Source organism: Trachinotus anak, unplaced genomic scaffold (assembly GCF_046630095.1).
Source record: "Trachinotus anak isolate AG129_WGS33_773 ecotype Australia unplaced genomic scaffold, CSIRO_AGI_Tana_v1 ptg000004l, whole genome shotgun sequence".
In the NCBI taxonomy this organism is placed as follows: Eukaryota; Metazoa; Chordata; class Actinopteri; order Carangiformes; family Carangidae; genus Trachinotus; species Trachinotus anak.
Window position 1 is genome coordinate 17,964,083 of NW_027273855.1, and position 22,144 is coordinate 17,986,226.

General features: G+C 42.2%; 1 protein-coding gene and 3 long non-coding RNA genes across 13 annotated transcripts; 1 reads left to right on the top strand and 3 right to left on the bottom strand.

Annotated features, from left to right (window-relative positions):
- Positions 1 to 1,667: 1,667 nt before the first annotated feature.
- On the bottom strand, positions 1,668 to 11,845 carry LOC139620721 (uncharacterized). Of its 6 annotated transcripts, XR_011690866.1 has the most exons (8): positions 11,326 to 11,845; positions 9,867 to 9,968; positions 9,676 to 9,741; positions 8,187 to 8,249; positions 4,095 to 4,932; positions 3,903 to 3,993; positions 3,340 to 3,400; positions 1,669 to 2,605 (listed from the first exon to the last, which is right to left on the bottom strand). It is a non-coding gene; the product is annotated as an uncharacterized lncRNA (long non-coding RNA). The 6 variants fall into 6 exon arrangements; XR_011690869.1 differs by lacking the exon at positions 3,340 to 3,400; XR_011690868.1 differs by lacking the exon at positions 3,340 to 3,400 and having other exon boundaries at positions 3,903 to 4,932.
- On the top strand, positions 11,606 to 20,465 carry LOC139620722 (uncharacterized). Of its 4 annotated transcripts, none has more exons than XR_011690871.1 (4): positions 11,606 to 11,743; positions 13,220 to 13,278; positions 14,701 to 17,130; positions 20,341 to 20,465. It is a non-coding gene; the product is annotated as an uncharacterized lncRNA (long non-coding RNA). The 4 variants fall into 4 exon arrangements; XR_011690873.1 differs by lacking the exon at positions 13,220 to 13,278 and having other exon boundaries at positions 11,609 to 11,743; positions 14,701 to 14,895; positions 14,988 to 17,130; XR_011690872.1 differs by lacking the exon at positions 13,220 to 13,278 and having other exon boundaries at positions 11,609 to 11,743; positions 14,701 to 14,895; positions 17,065 to 17,130.
- On the bottom strand, positions 13,267 to 15,079 carry LOC139620723 (uncharacterized). Its single transcript, XR_011690875.1, has 2 exons — positions 14,984 to 15,079; positions 13,267 to 14,201 (listed from the first exon to the last, which is right to left on the bottom strand). It is a non-coding gene; the product is annotated as an uncharacterized lncRNA (long non-coding RNA).
- LOC139620720 (deoxyribonuclease gamma-like) lies at positions 17,243 to 21,861 on the bottom strand. Of its 2 annotated transcripts, XR_011690863.1 has the most exons (11): positions 21,721 to 21,851; positions 21,546 to 21,628; positions 21,121 to 21,209; positions 20,934 to 21,020; positions 20,745 to 20,857; positions 20,311 to 20,423; positions 19,893 to 20,050; positions 19,660 to 19,756; positions 19,424 to 19,557; positions 17,899 to 17,948; positions 17,243 to 17,770 (listed from the first exon to the last, which is right to left on the bottom strand). XR_011690863.1 is itself a non-coding variant. In XM_071476529.1 (10 exons), exons 2-9 carry the CDS (start codon positions 21,624 to 21,626, stop codon positions 19,468 to 19,470), a joined length of 828 nt encoding a protein of 275 aa, XP_071332630.1. In that variant the 5' UTR covers positions 21,627 to 21,628; positions 21,721 to 21,861; the 3' UTR covers positions 17,243 to 17,948; positions 19,424 to 19,467. The 2 variants fall into 2 exon arrangements, 1 of the variants encoding a protein (XP_071332630.1); XM_071476529.1 differs by having other exon boundaries at positions 17,243 to 17,948; positions 21,721 to 21,861.
- Between the last annotated feature and the right edge of the window lie 283 nt (positions 21,862 to 22,144).

The window sequence follows — 22,144 nt, forward strand, 5'->3', positions numbered from 1 at the left end:
CTTTGTCTCAGGGTCAGCCTCTGTGAAGCACTTGTGTAACTTTACATATGAAAAGTGCCATATGAATATGAATATTGTTTGATTTGAGTACACTAAATTGTTTTTTTTTTTCACATTTTTTCTCTTTACCTTTTCCTTTACTTGGAATCTATTCTTAGTTATTTCTAATTGTGGCTTATTTGTTTTCACAGGACGTCAGCCAAGAAGCAGTGAAAGAGGACTGCAGTAATCACATGATGAAGATCACCGTCATCCATCCCAATGTGCCACAGGAAAACCAAGATCCCGTGTATGTGTCAGTCATCATTGAGGGGACGGAAGTTCTGGAGGACTGCGGAAGTGTGACAAACGCTTATCTCCTGCTCATGGGTGTCATCTATGCTGTCAACTTAAGTTACCCACTGAAACTGAAATATACGTTTGAAGTATTTCAGAAGCTGTTTCTTGAGCTTGACATCCTTAAAATGTCAGCAAAGGTCCAGTCTCTCCACAAGAAACTTTTAGCGTGAGTGTTCCAGTGTTATTTGTGCTTATGTCCAGCACAATTTGTTTACATTTTGTCAGTGATTCTGACAGTGATTTCAAGTGTTGCTCAGTTTTATATAAGTTTTATATTCTGTTGTGAACATCCTGAGAATGTCTGCAAAGGTAGTGATTGAAACTGTTCATGGACAGAGTATTCTCCGATAGCATGTTTTTTTTTCCTTGCTAAGGCCAGCTATCTGATTGGTTGAAACTTTAAAGGATTTTTTTTCCTCCTCAATGAACTTCTGCCTATAAAATCCACGAGGAAGTAAAAGCTTCAATCTTTTGAATTTTGTAATAGAGCCCAATTGTGCTTGTGGTTATAATGTTATAGATATTTTAAATATATCTGTGCCATTTTGAATGTGAAATAAAAGTGTCTTTCAAACATCCCTTAAGCTGCAAATATTTGTTTTTGGAAAATATGGAATTATTATTTAATAGAATAGTAAAGATATTTACTTAATTTGATTAATATTAACTAATACATTCATAATAAATATTACTGAATAATTAGATAGAATATAATAATATAAGAAAAGATGAGTAAGAAACATCAGCAACGGGTTTTGTAATTAGATGCAATGGTAATCTGAGTGAAAGTTACAATCTATAGGTGAGTATTGCCAGTGCAATTTACTTGTGTATTTTTCATTAAAAAATAAGTGGTTCTAGTAAGTAAATGTTACTTAGAAATAGCTTGAGTAAAGATTACAAGCACTTTCTTTGTGGAAAAACTTGCCTAGCTTTTTTTTAAGTAAATGTCACTCCAAATTTTTTTCAGTGTGGACATATAGTTTAAGATCTGAAACATTCATCTGGGTGTAAGAGATTACACAAACATTTAATGGCCTCACAGCGTCCCTTTCACTGTTCAACATTTTTAACCTTTGGTTTCTGGAGCACAGTAATAAGAAATGTGAATAGTTAAAAAGAGTTGGGTTCTCTTTTAAATACACAACCCATGATTATAATATAGTGTTTCATCTGCTGCAGAAAAATAACAGACTAAAACTATAAATGCTGAAGTAATTACAGAAGCTTACAGGGGACTTTACAATCGTAAACTTGAAAATGTCATTTTTCACACATGCATGTGTTCTAGGATTATACTGGACCTGACTTCATGAATATGAGCAAAGGAGGAGAAGCAGTCCACAGGTTCCATTTGAAAGTATTTAATCTTTTGCTTGCAGTCAGTCAGGTGTGAGTAGTTAGTTAACTGGTTATATTTCTACAGATTAAGAAAACATAGGCTACATACAGGTCAAATCCCATCATATTGTCTTGAATAAAGCAACAAACAATTCTAAATCAGAATCAGTGCATCAATACATTCTGACTTTAAATATATAATCATGTGAGAACAAACCAAGGAGATTAGATTAACTACTGAACAACAAAATAAACATGACTCCAGGAAACATAATGAACTGAACGACTCACTCGACACACTCGGGAACAAAGGTGAAACGATGGAGAGAAGCAGCTCAACTTAAGACAGAAAACAGAGAATGAGCTCAGGACACAGAACAAAGAAAACTCAGGGCACCTGTGTGAGCTGCCCAGCCAGCACACCTGTGCTGCTCTTCGGCCCAGTGGTCATGTGACCTCACTTCCCACAGTGTGTGTTATTTCATTTAAACACAGCCTGAGCTGAAACCAAAGTGCTGTACAAAGGACAATTAAAATAAATAAAGCAGTAAAACAAATGTATAACACAAGGAAATCAAAGTAAATATACTGTTTACAGAAACATACACATATTAACAAGACCAAGAAAATAACAAGGAGCAAATACACAGTCATGATTATGTAAATGACAGGATGTGGAGCAGCTCTGCAGTCTCAGATCTTTGACTGCAGGGTTTGACATTTGAACCTGTACAACAGTGAATCAAACCACCTCAGATATTCAGCCATGTTTACTGTCTCCTTATTCAACAGCAACATTTACTTTGTACCGACATTAAGAGTCTGCAGCCCCAGTTCTGACACTCACTTGTATTCAAGTGTGTTTTCAGTGTGGAGAGATGCTGACGGAGGTGTGGGTGGAGGTCTACAGGTCAGTGGTTGGCTCCTGTGCAGAAGAGAGGAGAGAGGTTTAGATTAACTTGACTGGACGATTCAAATCAACAGGAAACTGACATCTTTGATTTCAAATGATAAAAAGAAGCGGGAAGATTAGTGGATGGAGAGAAAAAGAGGTGTAGTTTAATTTTAAATGAGAGGAAATACTAAGAGTGAATCATTTGTTTCTGAATCACTGTGATAAGTTCAACAAGCTTTTGGTTGAAGTTGACTGATTTTTAGGGAGACAGGAGTTTGTCCACTTCATCGACCACATGTGTCCAGGTTTTTACTGTATTTTACAATCACAGGGTCAAAACCTCATTCAACATGGACACTTCACTGTGTGTTGATGACTTAAAAGTTGCAGAAAGTGTTTTTTTCACAAGGCAAAAATAAAATACCAGTTTCAATTTGCAAAACACAAACTGCTGCACTCTGAAATGAAACTAAAAACAAAGGATCTTTAAGCATCTTAATTTCACCTGCTGAGGATAACGCCATCAGCTTCACTTTTATAAAATGAAATTATGCTAGACATTGAAACATGTAAGAAAACCCAGGGAAATAAATCTTAAACATAGGAGAAGATATGTTGAAAAACACAGTGGCTGATGCTGAGTGGTCGGTTAGAGAGACAGTGGGCAAGTCCTACAAAATAAAAATACACAGGTAAAATTATCCACCAGTTAAATGTTGGTTGGATTATTGTTATGAATCTGATAATACGGTTATTTTTCTCACTCTGATGTTCACACAGTGAAAAGGGAGCAGGATCAGGAGGATTCCTCTTTACAGTGTGTGTCTGTGTGTAGGAGGGAGGGAAACATTAACATTAACAGTGACCATGCTGGACAGTTTCTTCCCGCCTTTTGTTTCCCCCACTTCTTAAATATATTTTCTTCTTCTATGATGGAGGCTACAGTATCTGTCTTTTTCAGTTACAGAAAGTATATTTACTCATGTACTATACTTAGTTACAAATTTGAGGTACTTCACTTTATTTTCACGTATATTTCCATTTCCTGCTTTTATATACTTCCATAGTAAGTGCTTACTTCAAAGTTTAAGATGACCAGTATATACTGAAAACATATACATTATGATACATACAAAGATTAGACAAAAAACTAAAAATATTCCAAGCACAAGTAAAGTCTTTCATTCAAAAAAACCTTAGAAATATAATCAACAAAATGTACTGACAGTGTGAGCAGTAAATGTCACTCTGCAGTAAAATGATATTTTATTTAACTGGATTGTTAATACTGATGCACCAGTGTTTCAGGTGGAGCTGGTTCAACTACCTTAGAAACAGGTAGATAGTGTTGTCGTGCTCTGCCCCTCAGGCCAAAAGGAGTAGGTGAACAATTTGTTCTCTCACCCATCGTAACCGTTCTGTCGATTAAAAGTAAAAATCATTTCTTCTGGTGAAGCAGAGAAAAAAAAGGAAACTGAACAAATCAAAGGAGTAGGATTATAAAGTGGTGGATATTTACAGTGTTTAGACTTTGCGCTGTCTCATTGAAGAACCTCCCTCTGATCCATTATTTTCTCCCTGCATCCTGATGAAGGCTTCAAAATTTACATCATGCAAAAAACCACAAACGTGCATCAAAGTTTAAGACATATCACTGCCTCTTCCTAAAAAGGCACCATTCATAAAGGGATTAGAAGCTGTAATTAATGCTTGAGTCCTTTGCCAATGTTTTATCAATCAGTTAATAGTTTATGTAGTTTATGAAGATTATAATTATAACTAGAGCTGTAAATGTGAAGTGTTGATGCTAAGAGTTGTTTACTACTTTATTACATTTTTAAGTGCCCATTCTGCTTTTTGCAAGAAGACTCTCTTTGATCAGTGTACTCTGTTTAAATAAGATGTTTTGGCAATGACATGGCTGTGTTTCTATTCAGTGATAATGCACTGAATGTTGGTAAACCATTCATCATCAGATTAACAATTATAAATGTCAATTTCAAGTTAAAACACAACATACTGTACAATACACTACATGCTGACATAAACAAGAGCATCTGTATGCTGTCTGATGACCTGCTGTGCAGATTTTAATTTCAAAGATCAGGATGGCGGCGACCAGGACAACAAGTGCTTGTGAATGATTGCTGTGACGGGCTTCAGGGGTTCCCAGAAGGTGATGACCTTCAGCAGTAGTCGGGGAAGTATTCAGATTTTTTGTAACAGTACAGTGCATTCAAAACCTCGTCCTTCTCACAGAAACGACCTGCTTCATGGAACCACATCACCTGAGATACGCATGTACGTAGGTATGGTTGGACAATGCACTGACTGAGGCGCGGGCTGTCACCTGCGACCTGTGAGAAAAGGACACAAAAGGAGTTAGCTAGCAGTATTAGCATTAGCATAGCATTAGCATAGCATTAGCATAGCATAGCATTAGCATAGCATTAGCATAGCATTAGCATAGCATTAGCATAGCATTAGCATAGCATTAGCATTAGCATCGGGCGCGAGGCTGGACAGCCCGACCCCCAGGCGGCCCTGCGCCCAGCCATCGGGCTCGTTCAGCCTCGCGCGAGGCTGGACAGCCCGACCCCCAGGCGGCCCTGCGCCCAGCCATCGGGCTCGTTCAGCCTCGCGCGAGGCTGGACAGCCCGACCCCCAGGCGGCCCTGCGCCCAGCCATCGGGCTCGTTCAGCCTCGCGCGAGGCTGGACAGCCCGACCCCCAGGCGGCCCTGCGCCCAGCCATCGGGCTCGTTCAGCCTCGCGCGAGGCTGGACAGCCCGACCCCCAGGCGGCCCTGCGCCCAGCCATCGGGCTCGTTCAGCCTCGCGCGAGGCTGGACAGCCCGACCCCCAGGCGGCCCTGCGCCCAGCCATCGGGCTCGTTCAGCCTCGCGCGAGGCTGGACAGCCCGACCCCCAGGCGGCCCTGCGCCCAGCCATCGGGCTCGTTCAGCCTCGCGCGAGGCTGGACAGCCCGACCCCCAGGCGGCCCTGCGCCCAGCCATCGGGCTCGTTCAGCCTCGCGCGAGGCTGGACAGCCCGACCCCCAGGCGGCCCTGCGCCCAGCCATCGGGCTCGTTCAGCCTCGCGCGAGGCTGGACAGCCCGACCCCCAGGCGGCCCTGCGCCCAGCCATCGGGCTCGTTCAGCCTCGCGCGAGGCTGGACAGCCCGACCCCCAGGCGGCCCTGCGCCCAGCCATCGGGCTCGTTCAGCCTCGCGCGAGGCTGGACAGCCCGACCCCCAGGCGGCCCTGCGCCCAGCCATCGGGCTCGTTCAGCCTCGCGCGAGGCTGGACAGCCCGACCCCCAGGCGGCCCTGCGCCCAGCCATCGGGCTCGTTCAGCCTCGCGCGAGGCTGGACAGCCCGACCCCCAGGCGGCCCTGCGCCCAGCCATCGGGCTCGTTCAGCCTCGCGCGAGGCTGGACAGCCCGACCCCCAGGCGGCCCTGCGCCCAGCCATCGGGCTCGTTCAGCCTCGCGCGAGGCTGGACAGCCCGACCCCCAGGCGGCCCTGCGCCCAGCCATCGGGCTCGTTCAGCCTCGCGCGAGGCTGGACAGCCCGACCCCCAGGCGGCCCTGCGCCCAGCCATCGGGCTCGTTCAGCCTCGCGCGAGGCTGGACAGCCCGACCCCCAGGCGGCCCTGCGCCCAGCCATCGGGCTCGTTCAGCCTCGCGCGAGGCTGGACAGCCCGACCCCCAGGCGGCCCTGCGCCCAGCCATCGGGCTCGTTCAGCCTCGCGCGAGGCTGGACAGCCCGACCCCCAGGCGGCCCTGCGCCCAGCCATCGGGCTCGTTCAGCCTCGCGCGAGGCTGGACAGCCCGACCCCCAGGCGGCCCTGCGCCCAGCCATCGGGCTCGTTCAGCCTCGCGCGAGGCTGGACAGCCCGACCCCCAGGCGGCCCTGCGCCCAGCCATCGGGCTCGTTCAGCCTCGCGCGAGGCTGGACAGCCCGACCCCCAGGCGGCCCTGCGCCCAGCCATCGGGCTCGTTCAGCCTCGCGCGAGGCTGGACAGCCCGACCCCCAGGCGGCCCTGCGCCCAGCCATCGGGCTCGTTCAGCCTCGCGCGAGGCTGGACAGCCCGACCCCCAGGCGGCCCTGCGCCCAGCCATCGGGCTCGTTCAGCCTCGCGCGAGGCTGGACAGCCCGACCCCCAGGCGGCCCTGCGCCCAGCCATCGGGCTCGTTCAGCCTCGCGCGAGGCTGGACAGCCCGACCCCCAGGCGGCCCTGCGCCCAGCCATCGGGCTCGTTCAGCCTCGCGCGAGGCTGGACAGCCCGACCCCCAGGCGGCCCTGCGCCCAGCCATCGGGCTCGTTCAGCCTCGCGCGAGGCTGGACAGCCCGACCCCCAGGCGGCCCTGCGCCCAGCCATCGGGCTCGTTCAGCCTCGCGCGAGGCTGGACAGCCCGACCCCCAGGCGGCCCTGCGCCCAGCCATCGGGCTCGTTCAGCCTCGCGCGAGGCTGGACAGCCCGACCCCCAGGCGGCCCTGCGCCCAGCCATCGGGCTCGTTCAGCCTCGCGCGAGGCTGGACAGCCCGACCCCCAGGCGGCCCTGCGCCCAGCCATCGGGCTCGTTCAGCCTCGCGCGAGGCTGGACAGCCCGACCCCCAGGCGGCCCTGCGCCCAGCCATCGGGCTCGTTCAGCCTCGCGCGAGGCTGGACAGCCCGACCCCCAGGCGGCCCTGCGCCCAGCCATCGGGCTCGTTCAGCCTCGCGCGAGGCTGGACAGCCCGACCCCCAGGCGGCCCTGCGCCCAGCCATCGGGCTCGTTCAGCCTCGCGCGAGGCTGGACAGCCCGACCCCCAGGCGGCCCTGCGCCCAGCCATCGGGCTCGTTCAGCCTCGCGCGAGACTTACTCCCCCGACTTACTCCCCCGACTTACTCCCCCGACTTACTCCCCCGACTTACTCCCCCGACTTACTCCCCCGACTTACTCCCCCGACTTACTCCCCCGACTTACTCCCCCGACTTACTCCCCCGACTTACTCCCCCGACTTACTCCCCCGACTTACTCCCCCGACTTACTCCCCCGACACCTATATAGGCTCAAATTAGGGTCCAAATGATTTTGAATTTGGGAAGTAATGTTTACAAATAATTCCAAAAGTTGTAGTTGTAAATCAAACTTTGTAAACCTGTAAAATAAATCCGCAGGAGAAATGGAAGTTTGTGCATGTGAAAAAAAAAAAATTTATCCTTCGACAAAGACATTTGTATTTGCTGCAAAGACAGACTCTCTGAATAAAACTACACAAATGGTCAGTGGTGAGGGTTTAACAAGCAGGTTTATCAGCGCAGTTGTTGACAAAACCATTTATTTATTTGGTGTTTTTGTTTAACCTCAACACTGATCATTTGTTCATAGTTTTGAGTCACAAAGTCTTTTTTTGTAACAAATACAAATGTCTTTGTCAAAAGGACAAAATAATTTTCCCATGCACAGACTCGACTTTCTCGTACAGATTCATTTCACAGGTTTACAAAGGTTGATTAACAACTACAAACATTGGAATTATTTGTGAACATCACTTCACAAGTTCAAAATCATTTGGACCCTAATTTGAGCCTATATCGGTATGGGGTGGAGTCATGAATATGACTTACCGTTTTTGCTGGTTGTGGAGGATGACAAGGTGTGGTATTGGCCCGAGTTGGATTCCGGCATCCCTATGAAAACATACAATGGTACTGTATTAAATAAAATGACTTTCCATTGCAGGGCAAAGTTGTAGATAAAATGATATTTTACACCTTGTAGAGTCTTGGACAGTAAAGTGATAAATCAAACAGAGTTGTTACCGAGTAGTTCCTCATTAATTCATCATTATATCATCAAATAAGTTCCTTAACAACCAATCAGAGACAGCAAGGTTCCAAACAAGTATATTAACTGTCATCACTAAGTTATCAAAAAACCAACGTGGATGTGATTACAAATATGAATACTTGTGTTGAAACTTGCCGTCTCTATTCGTTGTGAAGTAATTCATTGTGATATAATGACGAAGTAATGAGGAGCTACTCTGTAATAACTCTGTTTGATGCATCACTTTGCTCACCAAAGCTATGCAAGCTGTAAAAAAAAAAAAAAAAAAAGACAAATTTCCCTTTAGTTTACAACATAGTTCTGTTCTAATGTGTTGTAAATTACCCTCTAAGAACATAATTCTAGTTTTGTCTAATTTGATACCAAGTACAGCTTGTTATGTCTTATTAGTGTACAGTGAAAAGTGCAAATAAGATTTGCATTTGTAAAATGAAAAACTGAAGTGAAAAATAAAAACTGAACAACTGATATCAGTGGTGAGGTAACGCAAAGACACTGTGGAAGACGGTGCTTTTGCCAAACCTGTGAACAGATACAGAGCAGCAAACTGGAGAACTTGATGCTCAAAATTCCTACACAGTGTACGACCCTGAGGTTACAAGTACAATTTTGACTCCATCCTTACACTTCAAAAATGATTGGACAAAGACAGTCCAATCACAAAGCAGACTCCACTCAGAGGGCAGGTGGTTCTGTTGCCTTCATCTGTCGCAGATCCTGAACAGTGTAGTAGATTTTAAAGCCAGCGCTGTCGTCCATCTTGAAAATCTACCACATCTTTCAGGATGTGCGATAGAGATGAAGATACCAGAACCACCTGCCCTCTAATTGGACCTTGCTTTGTGATTGGACTGTCTTTGTCCTCATTTTAAGGTGTAAGGATGGCGTCAAAAGTGTGCTTGTACATTCAGTGTCACACACTGTGTAGGAGCTTTGAACACCAAGTTTTACACAGTTGTCTGCTTTGTATCTATACACAGACATTGACAAAAGCAGTTCTTCCACGGTGTCTTTGTGTTCCCTCTCCACTAATTTCATTTGGTCAGATTTTAAAATTACAGTCTTTTTACAAATACAAATCTCCTCTACACAAGCACAATGTCTTCACGTGTATATACTTGAGTATCTCATACAGATTTTGCAGGTGTACAAAGATTGATTAAAAACTACATTTGGATTTCTTTGTGAACATCACTTTATAAGCTCAAAATCCTTTTGATCCTAGTTTAGGTATAGGTATGTGGTGGAGTCATGCCCATGACTTACCATTTTTTGCTGGTTGTGGGGCAACATACGGGATGTGGTCCTGGCCTGAGGTGGGTCCTGGGATCTCTATGAAAACATGCAGTTATACGAAAATACATTTTCCATTGCAGGGCAAATCAAGACATTTTAGGCAGCTTTTCACAAAACAATATTGAGAATCATTTTTACTTTAAATAATTCATTTCACTTACCTTTATAAACTCAGTCAAGTGCAAGTTATGAAGTTAGCTCCCATCGGTTTCAAAGGAGGTTACCGCACACAGCTCCAACCGCAGATACTGTTAACAGGAATCCTGGAAAGATTTTTAAAACCTTACATTACTTGGTTGTGGTTTAAGTGGCATTTACTGGTGCCAAAAAAAAGAGAAGTTGTTTTGTTTTTCTTTTTGTTTTTTTTGTTTTTTAAACCTTACTGATTGGACAATGACAATCCAATCACAACGTTCAGTCAGAGGGCAGGTCATTCAGTTGCGTTCAGCTCCATGGCAGATCCTGAAAGGTGTAGTAGATTTTCAAGATGGAGGACAGCATGGGCTTGAAAATCTACTACACCTTTCAGGGTATAGGCAGAGATGAAGGTAAAGGAACCACCTGCTCTCTGACTGGCTTTGTGGGATTGTGACTGTCCAATCAAATTAAGTTAAAAAATAAATAAATAAAAAAAGAGTCAGAATGTGTACTTGTCATTTTTAAGCATAGGGGTGGGCGATCTGGCCAAAGGCCATATGTCAATCTTTCGAGCTTTATCGCGATCTACATTGTTTCCACTGATTTTATTGTGAAAGTCCTAACCGGAAGTAGCGACGTCTTTTTCCGCAGCTCTGACACCAACTCCAGATGTTAGCTAGCTAGCAGCTCTTCCTCGCCAACAATGTTGTCTTACATGTACAAACTGTGCCACAACCAACCACATTTCTCGCTGAGCTCATATGGAGGATTCTTTTGGACAGCACAGTTATTTATGAGGTGTTATAAGCGCTTTGATTTGAAAGTGAAGTCGCTGTTAACCAGCTGCTAACCAGCTGCCCCGCCTCCTGTGTCCCGCCTTTACCGCAGGTGTCTCATTGGCTGGTGACATTAGCGCTTGTTCTGCTCAGGTGAAGAATATAATAATATATAATATAATATAATATGTCTGTGAGCCAAATGCACCAGGCTGCAGAACAAGGGCCGCTATCGCCAGCTGCGGTTAGCAGGCTAGCTGCGGTTAGCAGGCTAGCTGTTTAACAGATGACAGTGGGCAGGTTAGCAGCATTAACCCTGGACATTAACCAGGGCTATCTAAATATAGCAGCTTTAATGAAGGCATCTGTACATTCATATTAAAAGTTGATCATATGCCAAAGTAAGATCACCCACCCCTGGTTTCACAGTTGTCTGCTCTGTATCTGCACAAAGATTTGAACAAAAGCACAACTTCTGTCACATCGTCTCTGCATCAGCTCACCACTGGTGTCTCCAACAATAATATCACTCAGAGATTCAGCAGCTACAAAAACTCTGTTCAGTATATTCAGCGTCTCATTTGTGCCGAGTTTCCCTCTTTGCAAACAAAACAACAAGCATCAATATTTCAGTTCATTTCTCTTATGATGCAAAGGACTCGTCCTCCAACCAAACAGGCTCTGATGAATAAGTGACCTCTCTTACCTTCGGTGGTGCTGCAGAGGAGCAGATCCGCTGGAGGCTGTTGACAGAGCAAAGCTTCAGTTTCTGCCTCATGTTTGTTTGTTGTTGGTTTTTAAAGAAGAAAACGCGCGTTTTCTGCCCAATCAGCGCAGGAGGGCAGCGGATAAACAGCGGCTCTCTGCGGCTCTGCGGCTTCCTCGTCTCTTCCGGTTCACCGGCCTCCACACTGTCACAAGGATCAGCGTGTTTCTGCGTGTTTGTTCCCGGTTTATATTTCTGACATTACTCACATCATTCTGGCAAAGACTCGACCGAGTCTAACGAGTTTGTTTCCGGTTTGTCTCATGGACACACGGGAAATATTAAAGCAGAAACATGAAGGCCAGAAACAACAGGAAGTGCCGGTGAAGGAAATGTTTAAAGTTCATAAACTGCAGCGGTGAGTGAAGGTAGAAGCCCAACAACAGCTGTGCACAAAGTTTAACTTACTAGTAAATAATAATCACAACATTCATAAACACAGTTCATTCGTTTGAAAGCAATTTTGAATAAATAAAAGGGCCCCAGGAACAGTGAAGTCTGTGTTTGAAAACACATCACTCTGTCCTAAAGCTGGAAACCAGAGAATCCTCCATAGACAACACAGTGGCATTGACTTTGAAATGTTAGCAGCTGTGTCTTCCATCAAAATACTGATTAAAAATCTCTAAGTGATCAATGAAAAATGTGGAATGCAGGAAATGCATCAGTCTTTAATTGAATCACTCACATTGAGAGCAAATGAACAAATACAGCAGAAAAACAGCCTCTGGAACAATAGACTAAAAAAGTCAAAGGTTTGTTCTCGTCATCTACAGCTGAAATTAACCCTATAATGCCAAATGCATCAAATTTGATACAAGCATTTCTGAGACCTATTGCATCACCTTATGGTAAAAACTTCACTCAAAACCCTCTTGTATCCAATCTGATGCTTGTCTTCCAACCCCTGGTGGATACCTTTATCACTACAACAATTCAAACAGCACATGGGACAATCCAAGTTGGCCACCTTCAGATAGTTCCCAACTCACTGGATCGAGGTAAAGAAAATTGCGATTTTTACGATTTTCCAGTGACATTTTCTTTGAAATTTTTAGTAATATTCTAACATGAACACTTAATCTGTTGAACCAAGTTATAATTGCATAATTTTTTGCATTTTAGTATGTAGTAAAATCATGTATAAAATTTGGAAAAACCTATATGCAAATAATTTTTTGTAATCTTTTTTTTTCAAATTTTGTGAAAGGGCCAAATAAAGGTTCCAGATTCAAGAAATCTGAATTTTCTGTCCATTATTTCTGGGGTCAGGCATTACAGGGTTAATTTGAGCCACTGGGGGGAAATGAGTTGCCTTGCTAACCCTATAAATCTACAGCAGCTGTGTTGTGTTCCTCCCAACACGTCTCATTGGGCTTTAAATTGGGTACAAAATTTGAAATTTGAATCTCATTTTGGGCCAAAAAATATAATAAACATTTTATGGCCTCACAGCATCAGAGCCCCATTCATTGTTATAGAGCAAACCGGGTTGACACCGAACATTAATGTTCTCTCTTTGGTTTCTAACTTCAGTGAAGAGCTGCATGTTCACAAATATTGACCAAACTGTTCTGAGGGACAGGAATAAGAAAAGTGAGTTCTGTCAAAGGGTTGGGTTCTCCTTTAAATGCACAATCCTGATTATGATTGTAGTGTCCAATCCATGATTATAGTTGTCTGTCCTCGAAGCATCTATAACAGACTAAATTATAAACATTAAGGTCATTACAAAAGCCTATAGCAGACTTCAATAGAATTATCATATAAACTTGAAAGTGAAAAAAAAAATCCATGATAGAATTGAGATTTCTGACACATGTATGTGTTCTAGGATAAAACACTGGACTGAATGAGTGTGAGCAAAGCAGGACAAGCAGGTTCCATTTGAAGGTATTTAATCTTTTGCTTGCAGTCAGTCAGGTGTGAGTGGTTACATGTCTACAAATGAAAGAAAGCGAACATACAGGTCAAATTCTATCACTTTATCTTGAATAAATCAACAAACAATTCTAAATCAAAATCAGTACATACATTATTGCTTTAAATATATAATCGTGGGAGAACAAACCAAGGAGATTAAATGTACCACTTAACAACAAAATACACATGACTTGAGGAAATATAATGAAATAAACTACTCACTCGACACACTCAGGAACAAAAGGTGAGAGCAGCTCAGCTGAAGGACAAACGGAGAATGAGCTCAGGACACAGAACAAAGAAAACTCAAGACACCTGTGTGAGCTGCCCAGTTCGCTCACCTGTGCTCCTCAGCCCAGCAGTCATGTGACCCCACTTCCCACAGGATGCTTTAAGTATCGTTTAAAAAGAAAATGCAGTACTCCATTTTGCATTTTCATTTTCACATACTCATGTGTGTACTCATCTACGAACACATTAAAATTATGATTTTCAAAGACTTAACCTGCTCTGCAGTGACAGTATTTAATCATAATGAACAAACAGCCCTCAGGCCATTGCATTTACATTTACATGTCACTGCGCTCTTTAGGGGTCAAAATGAAAATGCACTCAGTCCTCTCATTGAGGCAGGTCATCCGTGAGGACGTCACTTCCTTGTCTCTTGTCACTTTGTCTGTCTGGGGCAGTGACAGCAGCTTGTTTTACCGGTCTGTGTCTTATATCAATACAACTCAATGGAAATTACCAGTCATATGATTTAAAGAATTTATCTGTGGGCGTGAATCTCCATCAGCTGAGTCTGCTCCCTCTGCAGCTCCACCTTCATCCCTCACCTAAATGCACTCCTCTTCTCAGTCAGCAAGATCTTGAATTCATTTCAGATATAAAGCCTGTAAAATGATATGAGGTTGATGAGTATGTGATCACTTCCAGTGGTGATTGCACACACAGTAAACTCAGAATAACAAACCTAAACGAATGAAAGTGAAAGACCTTGTAAACATGTTTGTTGTCTCCATTTTCCCGAGAGTCACTCAGCAACAGTTTTTTGACTGATAAATCAAAGTTTAGGAGGATGTGCACACAATGAACCCACAGGAGGAAGCTCCTCTCTGAGCTGCAGGTCTGTGGTGACCTCTAGTGACAGGACTGAAGTATTGCTCTGTGTCAAGGTTCCTACTATTTAAACATGCGTTTTCTTGAAGACCATGTACTCAAATATTAAACCATAACAACCATATAATTTGTATAGGTTTGTTTGGTGTGTGTGTGTTTGGGGATTTTTGCTGCTAAAGCTGATTAATCTTGCCCCAGAAACCTGCCAACTACTGTTGATTTTCGTACGATTTTTTAAAAATATTAAGATGAGTGAGATTTTTTTTTCCACAGGTGACCCACAAACACAAACTCCAGACTAACTGAGCCTCCTTCAAAATAAAGAAAAGCCTCTGCAGCAAACTGAAAACAGCAGCTGTGGTCGTCCTGGATTTCAGCGACACCTTGTACCAATCAAGACTTCACTGTTTGGTCATAAAGTCTGAGTGTGAAGTAAACACAACACAACTGCCAACATTTGAATCTCAAGTGAGTAACTAATCCAGCTCACCAAGGAGATTAGATGTTCAACAGGATAAACATGACTTGAGGAAATATAATGAAATAAACTACTCACTCAGGAACAAAGGTGGAAAGATGGAGGGAAGCAGCTCAGCTGAAGGCCAATCAGAGAATGAGCTCAGGACACAGAACAAAGAAAACTCAAGACACCTGTTTGAGCCGCCCAGTCAGCACACCTGTCCTGCTCAGGCCAGCAGTCATGTGACCCCACATCCCACAGTACACACCATTTAATTAAAAAGAAAATGCAGCAATCCAATTAGCATTTTCATTTCCACACACTCATGTGGGCGTCCTATGACCATACAAAATGAAAATTGAAAAGTGGCAATATTCAAATACAAAATTTACATTTACAAGTCACTACACTCTGTAGGGGTCAAAATGAAAATTCAGTCTGTCAGTCATCTCATCAGTGAGGACGTCACTTCCTTGTCTCCTGTCACTTTATCTGGGGCAGTGGCAGCAGCTTGTTTTACCCATCTGTGTCTTATATCAATACAACTCAATGAAAATTACCAGACATATGATTTAAAGAATTTAAATGTATCACAATAAGTGATTAGAAGCTGAGAGACAGGAGTCTGGTCGTTATTCTGATCCCAGGTCACAGCAGAGATTGAACCAGCTGTGGGCATGAGTCTGCTCCCTCTGCAGCTTCACCGTGATTCCTCACCTAAATGTACTCTTCTTCTCAGTCAGCAAGCTCTCTAGATCTTGAATTCATTTCAGATATAAAGCCTGTAAAATGATATGAGGTTGATGAGTATGTGATCACTTCCAGTGGTGATTGCACACACAGTAAACTCAGAATAAAAAACCTAAATAAATGCAGGTGAAAGACCTTGTAAATGTTTGTTGTCTCCATTGTGCAGCACTGAGAGTCACTCAGCAACAGTTTTTTGACTGATTAATCAAAGCTTAGGAGGATGTGCACACAATGAACGCACTCGTGAACGCGGAAGCAACTTGTATTGAACTGAATAGGCGCCATTTTTAGATCCGTCATCCAGGTCTTATAATACATCCATGGTATAACCTTTATATACAGTCTATGGGTATAACCAACACAGTCGGCCAGTTTAAAGCTACCGCAAATGTCATCAAGGAGTACTTCCGGATTTCAAAATAAAGAATGGCATAGGTTTCATTTCCAGTATTTCTGTAGGATCAGAACAATGTGGGTTAACCCAATCGGTAGTTCAAGAGATTTAAGCTGACAAAATTGGTACGTCTTACAAAATTCCACAAATGGGGCTATATCAACTCTTTAGTTTTTTATAGTATTTAGAGGTACGCTTTTGACCTACTTATGGAAGAAATTGGTTTTATTGCAAATCACATAGTTGAAGTAGTTGACAATTGTATTTCAGTTGTTCTGTTCTATTCAGAAACATTGGAAATGAAACCCTACGCCGTCCTTTACTTTTAAATCCGGAAGCATTCTTTCACGAGATTTGCGCTAGCTTCAAAGTGGAGTACTATATCAAACTTCATATTGATTAGATGTGCATATTTCTATTACATATATTATATACAGAGTTATTATTGTAGACTGTCTATGCTTCAAACAGCTCCTTCGAGCTGTTTTACAGTGATTGCCGCAAGTCGACCACAGAAGAGAAAACTTGACCAAGCTGTAAGTGCTGTCAGTCCAGGCCTAAGGCATGGGTGAAAATGTAGTATTTCAGATGACTCCTTTCCATGGATGTATTATAAGAAATTCTTATAATACATCCATGCTCCCATCCCTCTATTGTCTGGCCTGCGCACCACACGTGACTTAATGTTGTCCATGCTAATCATTCCACCAAATAGAGACACCTTAGAGGCCTTGTGACCTTCCAGAGCGTAAGTAACTGGAAGTAGACTAACCAGCCAGCAGTAACAATGATTTAAATGAAAACCTGTTGGCTACCTAACGTCATCAGCCTTTCCAGTGAGGAAAATGATGACAGCTGATGTTGGCTAAATAGGTGAGCGAGCGAGCTAAGCCTGGCTTCTGTCATCTGTGGGCTAGCGTTCGGGTTGCTAGCAGGAAATAACATAAAATGGGTGGATATATCAAAATATGAGTTGAATTTCTGTCTAGAAATCCCATGAAATGTCACCATTAATGATGTATTTTGTATGCAGGAAACACAGCAGCAGATCACAGAAGTAGAGCAAGCTGAGTGAAAGGTTGCACCTTCAGGGTTTAAGGTGAGCTCCTAATTATGATTTATAGGGACATCTCAAAATTAAAGTTAATCATAGGATTTTCAGCAAATATAACCTTTGAAGTTCAACATATTTAGTCACAAGTTCCCTTACATCCGAGCAAGTTGGTTTAATAAGATCCTATTCACTCAAAATGTAAACTTTCCCTTAAAAATGAACAGAACCACAAGTTTAACCATATATTTGTATGTCTCTTATTCATAAATGTATCACATTATTACACATTGGAAACTCAGAAATCAAATAAAAATGCAGCAGGGCAGGTTGAAGGAGAAGCAGCTGGACCTTCAGGGCTTCAGGTGAGGTTTTGAAATGATAGTGTAACTAAACATATGATATTATGGATTAATTGTAAACTAACAATTTACATGTAATGTAACCATAGTCCACCTAATCTGATGTAAATTGTAAATTACTATAACACATAATTTCCTAGTTTTAGTCTTTGATCATTTACTGTGCAAAGTTTTATTTACAGTAAATGTAAATACATTTGTTAATGTAAATAAAGATCCCATATGTTTAATATAACATTTGGTGGACAGGCATTAAAAAGTCCTCTTTGTTTTTGAGGGGTGGCAGGGTTGTAAAGTCCTTCCAACATTGAGTCCAAACCTACACCCTTGGATGAAAAACAAAAACAGCTTAGTAAAATCAGAAGCGTTTGATATCTACTAGTCATTCTTTCAGTTCCAATTTGGCAAGTCGCCGTTTTAATAAGGAGATCTGAAGTTGAAGTTTTTCTCGCACCAGCAAGAGGTTTTCCTTCTGCAGTTTCAGCACATCTATCTGTAAACTCTCTGGGAGTAGAAAAACACACACAAAAAATGTGTAATTAGTAATTTAACAGACACATTATCTAATAACTGTCACATAAGAAGTTTCTCTCAAATATATATATTTTTAATTAAACAAAGTTAAGTAGTTCTAATTAAACAGGGTTCTAAAGGGGAAACAGTGTTGCAATAACAATTCAGAGTTGTTGCATGTTACCAATTTTTTTCTTGAATATTTAGCAATAAGAGCACCATTTATGCCATGGTGTGGCCAATGACAGTTACTAAAGAAACGGTGAGGTTGAGAAAAGGAGTTTTAAGTTTGAAGCCTCTTAGTTAAACTGCATAACAGATACATAAAGTGTAAAATATTAATCTTATGTCCTTTCATTCTGATTAATAATTACTTACTATCTTATATAAAACCTAATAAAACATTTGGGTAGTGAAATTTAAAACACATTATGGTCTTGCTACTTTTCTGGCTTTCTTATTCATTTGAGTCAATGAGCCATTTTAATACTTAAATTTAATACATATGTGAATAAATGTAGATAGATAACCACAAAGAATCCCCAGTCAGTTACTGTAACCAGGCTAGTTACCTTTTAGTGGACTATTTAAGTTAGTCTGCTTTCATTATGATTAAATTTAGCTATATTGTTTGGGCGGTAAACCAAACTCAGTTACTGAGACTTTGGAGCATTAAGATGTGTCTTGCAATTCCAGGAAACAGGAAAAAATGGCGAAACAGCTTTGGCTAAGGCTCATGCCACCACTAGCTAGGAGTACAGTCACTGCAGTTTTTTACTTGGTTTTTACCTCAGTTTTCTAGTTCTTATATAATGTTTTCCTGTTTTAAATTCATTTTATGTCATATTTTTAATGCCAGATTGTCGTCTTAACTTTGATTAAATGTGTACAGCAGTTACTTGTTTATGTTTTGTGGGACAGAAGATTTTTCTGGTAAAATCTTGTACACGAAGATTTTTCTGGTAAAATCTTCTGGCCCAAATACACACTTCGGTCCTTGGCCCAGCTCTGGCCCATAAACTTCCACATCTGGGCTGATTCCGGCTGTCATGCTCCATTGTTGGCTGACATCCATCAAGATTTTCTGTGTGTGCATTAGAATTGGTCCAGATGTGGAAGTGACATCTTACTTCCAAAATTATTTTGCTATCTAGAATAAGTTTTGGACTCGGACAACAGCATTTTTAGAAATGAAAAATACAGAATGTACACTTAACTTTAAAGCCTTACGATCCAAAGTTGAGTTATCATGTGATTGATCACAAAAGTGGAAAGTCCCATCTTTAAAGAATGTGCTTTTAATCTTTAAACTGATTTACAAGAAACACCCTCAAATTCCAAGCATTCCCTCTTTATTTCTAACCCTGCCTCTCACAGAGACAGCACTGTAAATGTCAACCTTCACGTCAATTACAAGTAGTTCAACTATGTGACAGGATAGAGTAAATTACAGTTTTGCTTCATACCTGTGACAGTTGTGTTAACAGATGCTTGTTGAGTATCAACATTGTTACGTCTTTGGTTTGCTCTTTGCCATCTGGGAAGGAGTAGTGCTACGTAATTCTACCTCAACAGGGTAGTGATCGCTCACTCTCAGAGCCTGCGGGAGGTTGCATACACTGAATGAGCAATATTACCACAAAACAGGGCAGTGAAAAACCTATCAAGGTGCATAAATACAGTGCATTTGTAACTAACTTACCATTTCTTCTGTCATACCAAACTCTGTGTGGAAATTGAATGGCTTGGCTGAGTTTGGCACAATGGTTGCCAGCATGTCATCTCCATACACAACAATCCTGTTAGAGAAATATTCAGTTCATGCCATGAAACAATATGCAATGACAATAAGTACTTTTTTTTCCTGTCAGATATAATCCCTCACTGCTTTCCCACAAAAAATCTTTTCTTGAAAGTATACTAATGTACACATGCCTGTCGTAGGTGTGATCATTTGATGTATTTGCAGTTGTGTCAACGTCATCACCAATCAGCCAGTGGAAATTCTTGTCACTGCGAATACGGATCTCCTTCATCCGTTTCTGTGTGACATACGCACCATCTGCATTGAAGTCCCCCAGGATCATTATGTTCTAGAGGACATCAACAACAGCTATTCAGCACTAATATAATCTCCTGTAGCTATAAGAATATCCAAAGTGGTTGCATTACAACATTGTTCAATGATTATATATAGGCCATATAATTGGTGTGATCCTCTGATATAAGAGTGTAGAATAAAAGTATATGTGATTATAAATCTAGTTGTAGTGTGTAACTTGAATTCAAAATTGCACTACTTGAAGGTGGAGCAATGAATACTAAAATATTGCAGAAGGATGATGTAGCTCACATCAGTTTTCCATTTGTCTTTGACCACCAGGAAGACCTCGTACAGCTCATCCAGCTCTTTCTCTGAGTCCGATGGTCTGGTGTGGACCGGGATCAACACCAAATCCTTCAGCACTGAAGACAAAAACAGTTTAGTAAAACCCTACATGCTCATCTGCAATAACATGCCCAATCATGACATGATTAAAAGATGTGTGGATGTACACGCAAGATGTTGACTGACTGAACTTGATAAACCTGCTGCCTGTTTGTATTCACATGTAAAACTAAATCTGACTCAATCACTTTGGAAAAACAAACAAGTTTGTATATATAGACATGACTCAGACATACCATAGACACCATGCCAACAGATACAATCGACAAACACGCTGATGCTGATGATATAGTAGCTTCCTGTTGCTCCTTAAGTTTCAGTTATATGCTGAGACTGACCTGTGTTGTGTGGTTTGAAGTGGAGAATATACGGCTCTCGGGCAAAAGCATCCACATCATTCACCTGGTTGTCTTCATATTGATAGGAGTCAATCAAGCGGATCACATCATCCCTTGGGGCAGGACAAAACGTCTTTTAGTGCAACCGTCCAGTGGTTACATTAAGGAAGCAAAATGATTTGATCTCACCTGTAGAGAAACAGAAATTGCTCCTTGTATCTGTTCCTTCCCAGGCGGCTGCTGATCTGCAGAACATAGTGATGGGTCGTGTTGACCCTGAGATGTATAGGATAGTAAAAGTAAGCATACATACTGCCCAGTAAAAAACAACATCAACAGTATTTGCTTGATTCAGAAATGAAAAATGTAAACTCACCTGTTGAGTTCTTTCACCAACAGTTCAACAGACTCTCCGCTCACATCCACCACCTCCAGAATCAATATAATGTCGTATCGAGACACAATCTATAAAAAAAACAAAAGCTCCTGATAGCGACTAAAAGTGTGAAGTTGAGATGCATCTCAACCTCTTGAGTAATATGCTACATGCCAATCGGGCTTTTTTTCCCCCCATTTGAAGTTGTGACAGGGGAATGTATGGGCATTATTTTCATTTTCACACACTGACACTTGTTCCTTGTTCCTTATACAACCCCACAGTCTCTCCTTGGCTGCGTCCCAAAACTAAACCCTTAATTATTATTGATCCTTAAATGTGTACTGTTTTAAACCAAGGCTGCCTGATAAGCAACTGAGAGTTGCTTCACTGTGCTTGAACAATGCCAATAAGACATGTTTTACCTTAACCAGGATTGATAGGACATGTGGATCCGAGACTTTTGCCAGTCCAAACCTCCGTACGTTGAATGAAGCGATCTTCATGCCTGACGAGAAAAAAAAAGGCATTGAAAATTGTGTAAAATACTTTTCAAAAATTATTTGTTGTTTCTTTAAATATTCACAACACTTTACCTACCTCCAGTTATGCGTTGATGTTGTGTGGATGGCACAGTGTCAGATGAACACAGCCATGGCAAACCTCTAGAATAAATCTACACTTGACACTTGTATGAGAAACTTGTTTCTCTCTAGCTGTTTTCGTAAGGCAAGGCGATGTTTGGACAATCAGTCTGAGGAGGGAGTGAGTTGAATTGTGAAAAGAAAACAAAGACTGAGAGGACAGACCAGTTTTATTTTTTCCAGGCAGCTTTCATCATCAACAGATAATGCCACTGTATTAAACAGAACTGAACTGAATATAGCCTAAGTATAATATTATGTCTGAGCAGGACAAACAGGTTCCATTTGAAGGTATTTAATCTTTTGCTTGCAGTCAGTCAGGTGCGAGTTGTTACATGTCTACAAATGAAAGAAAGCGAACATACAGGTCAAATTCTATC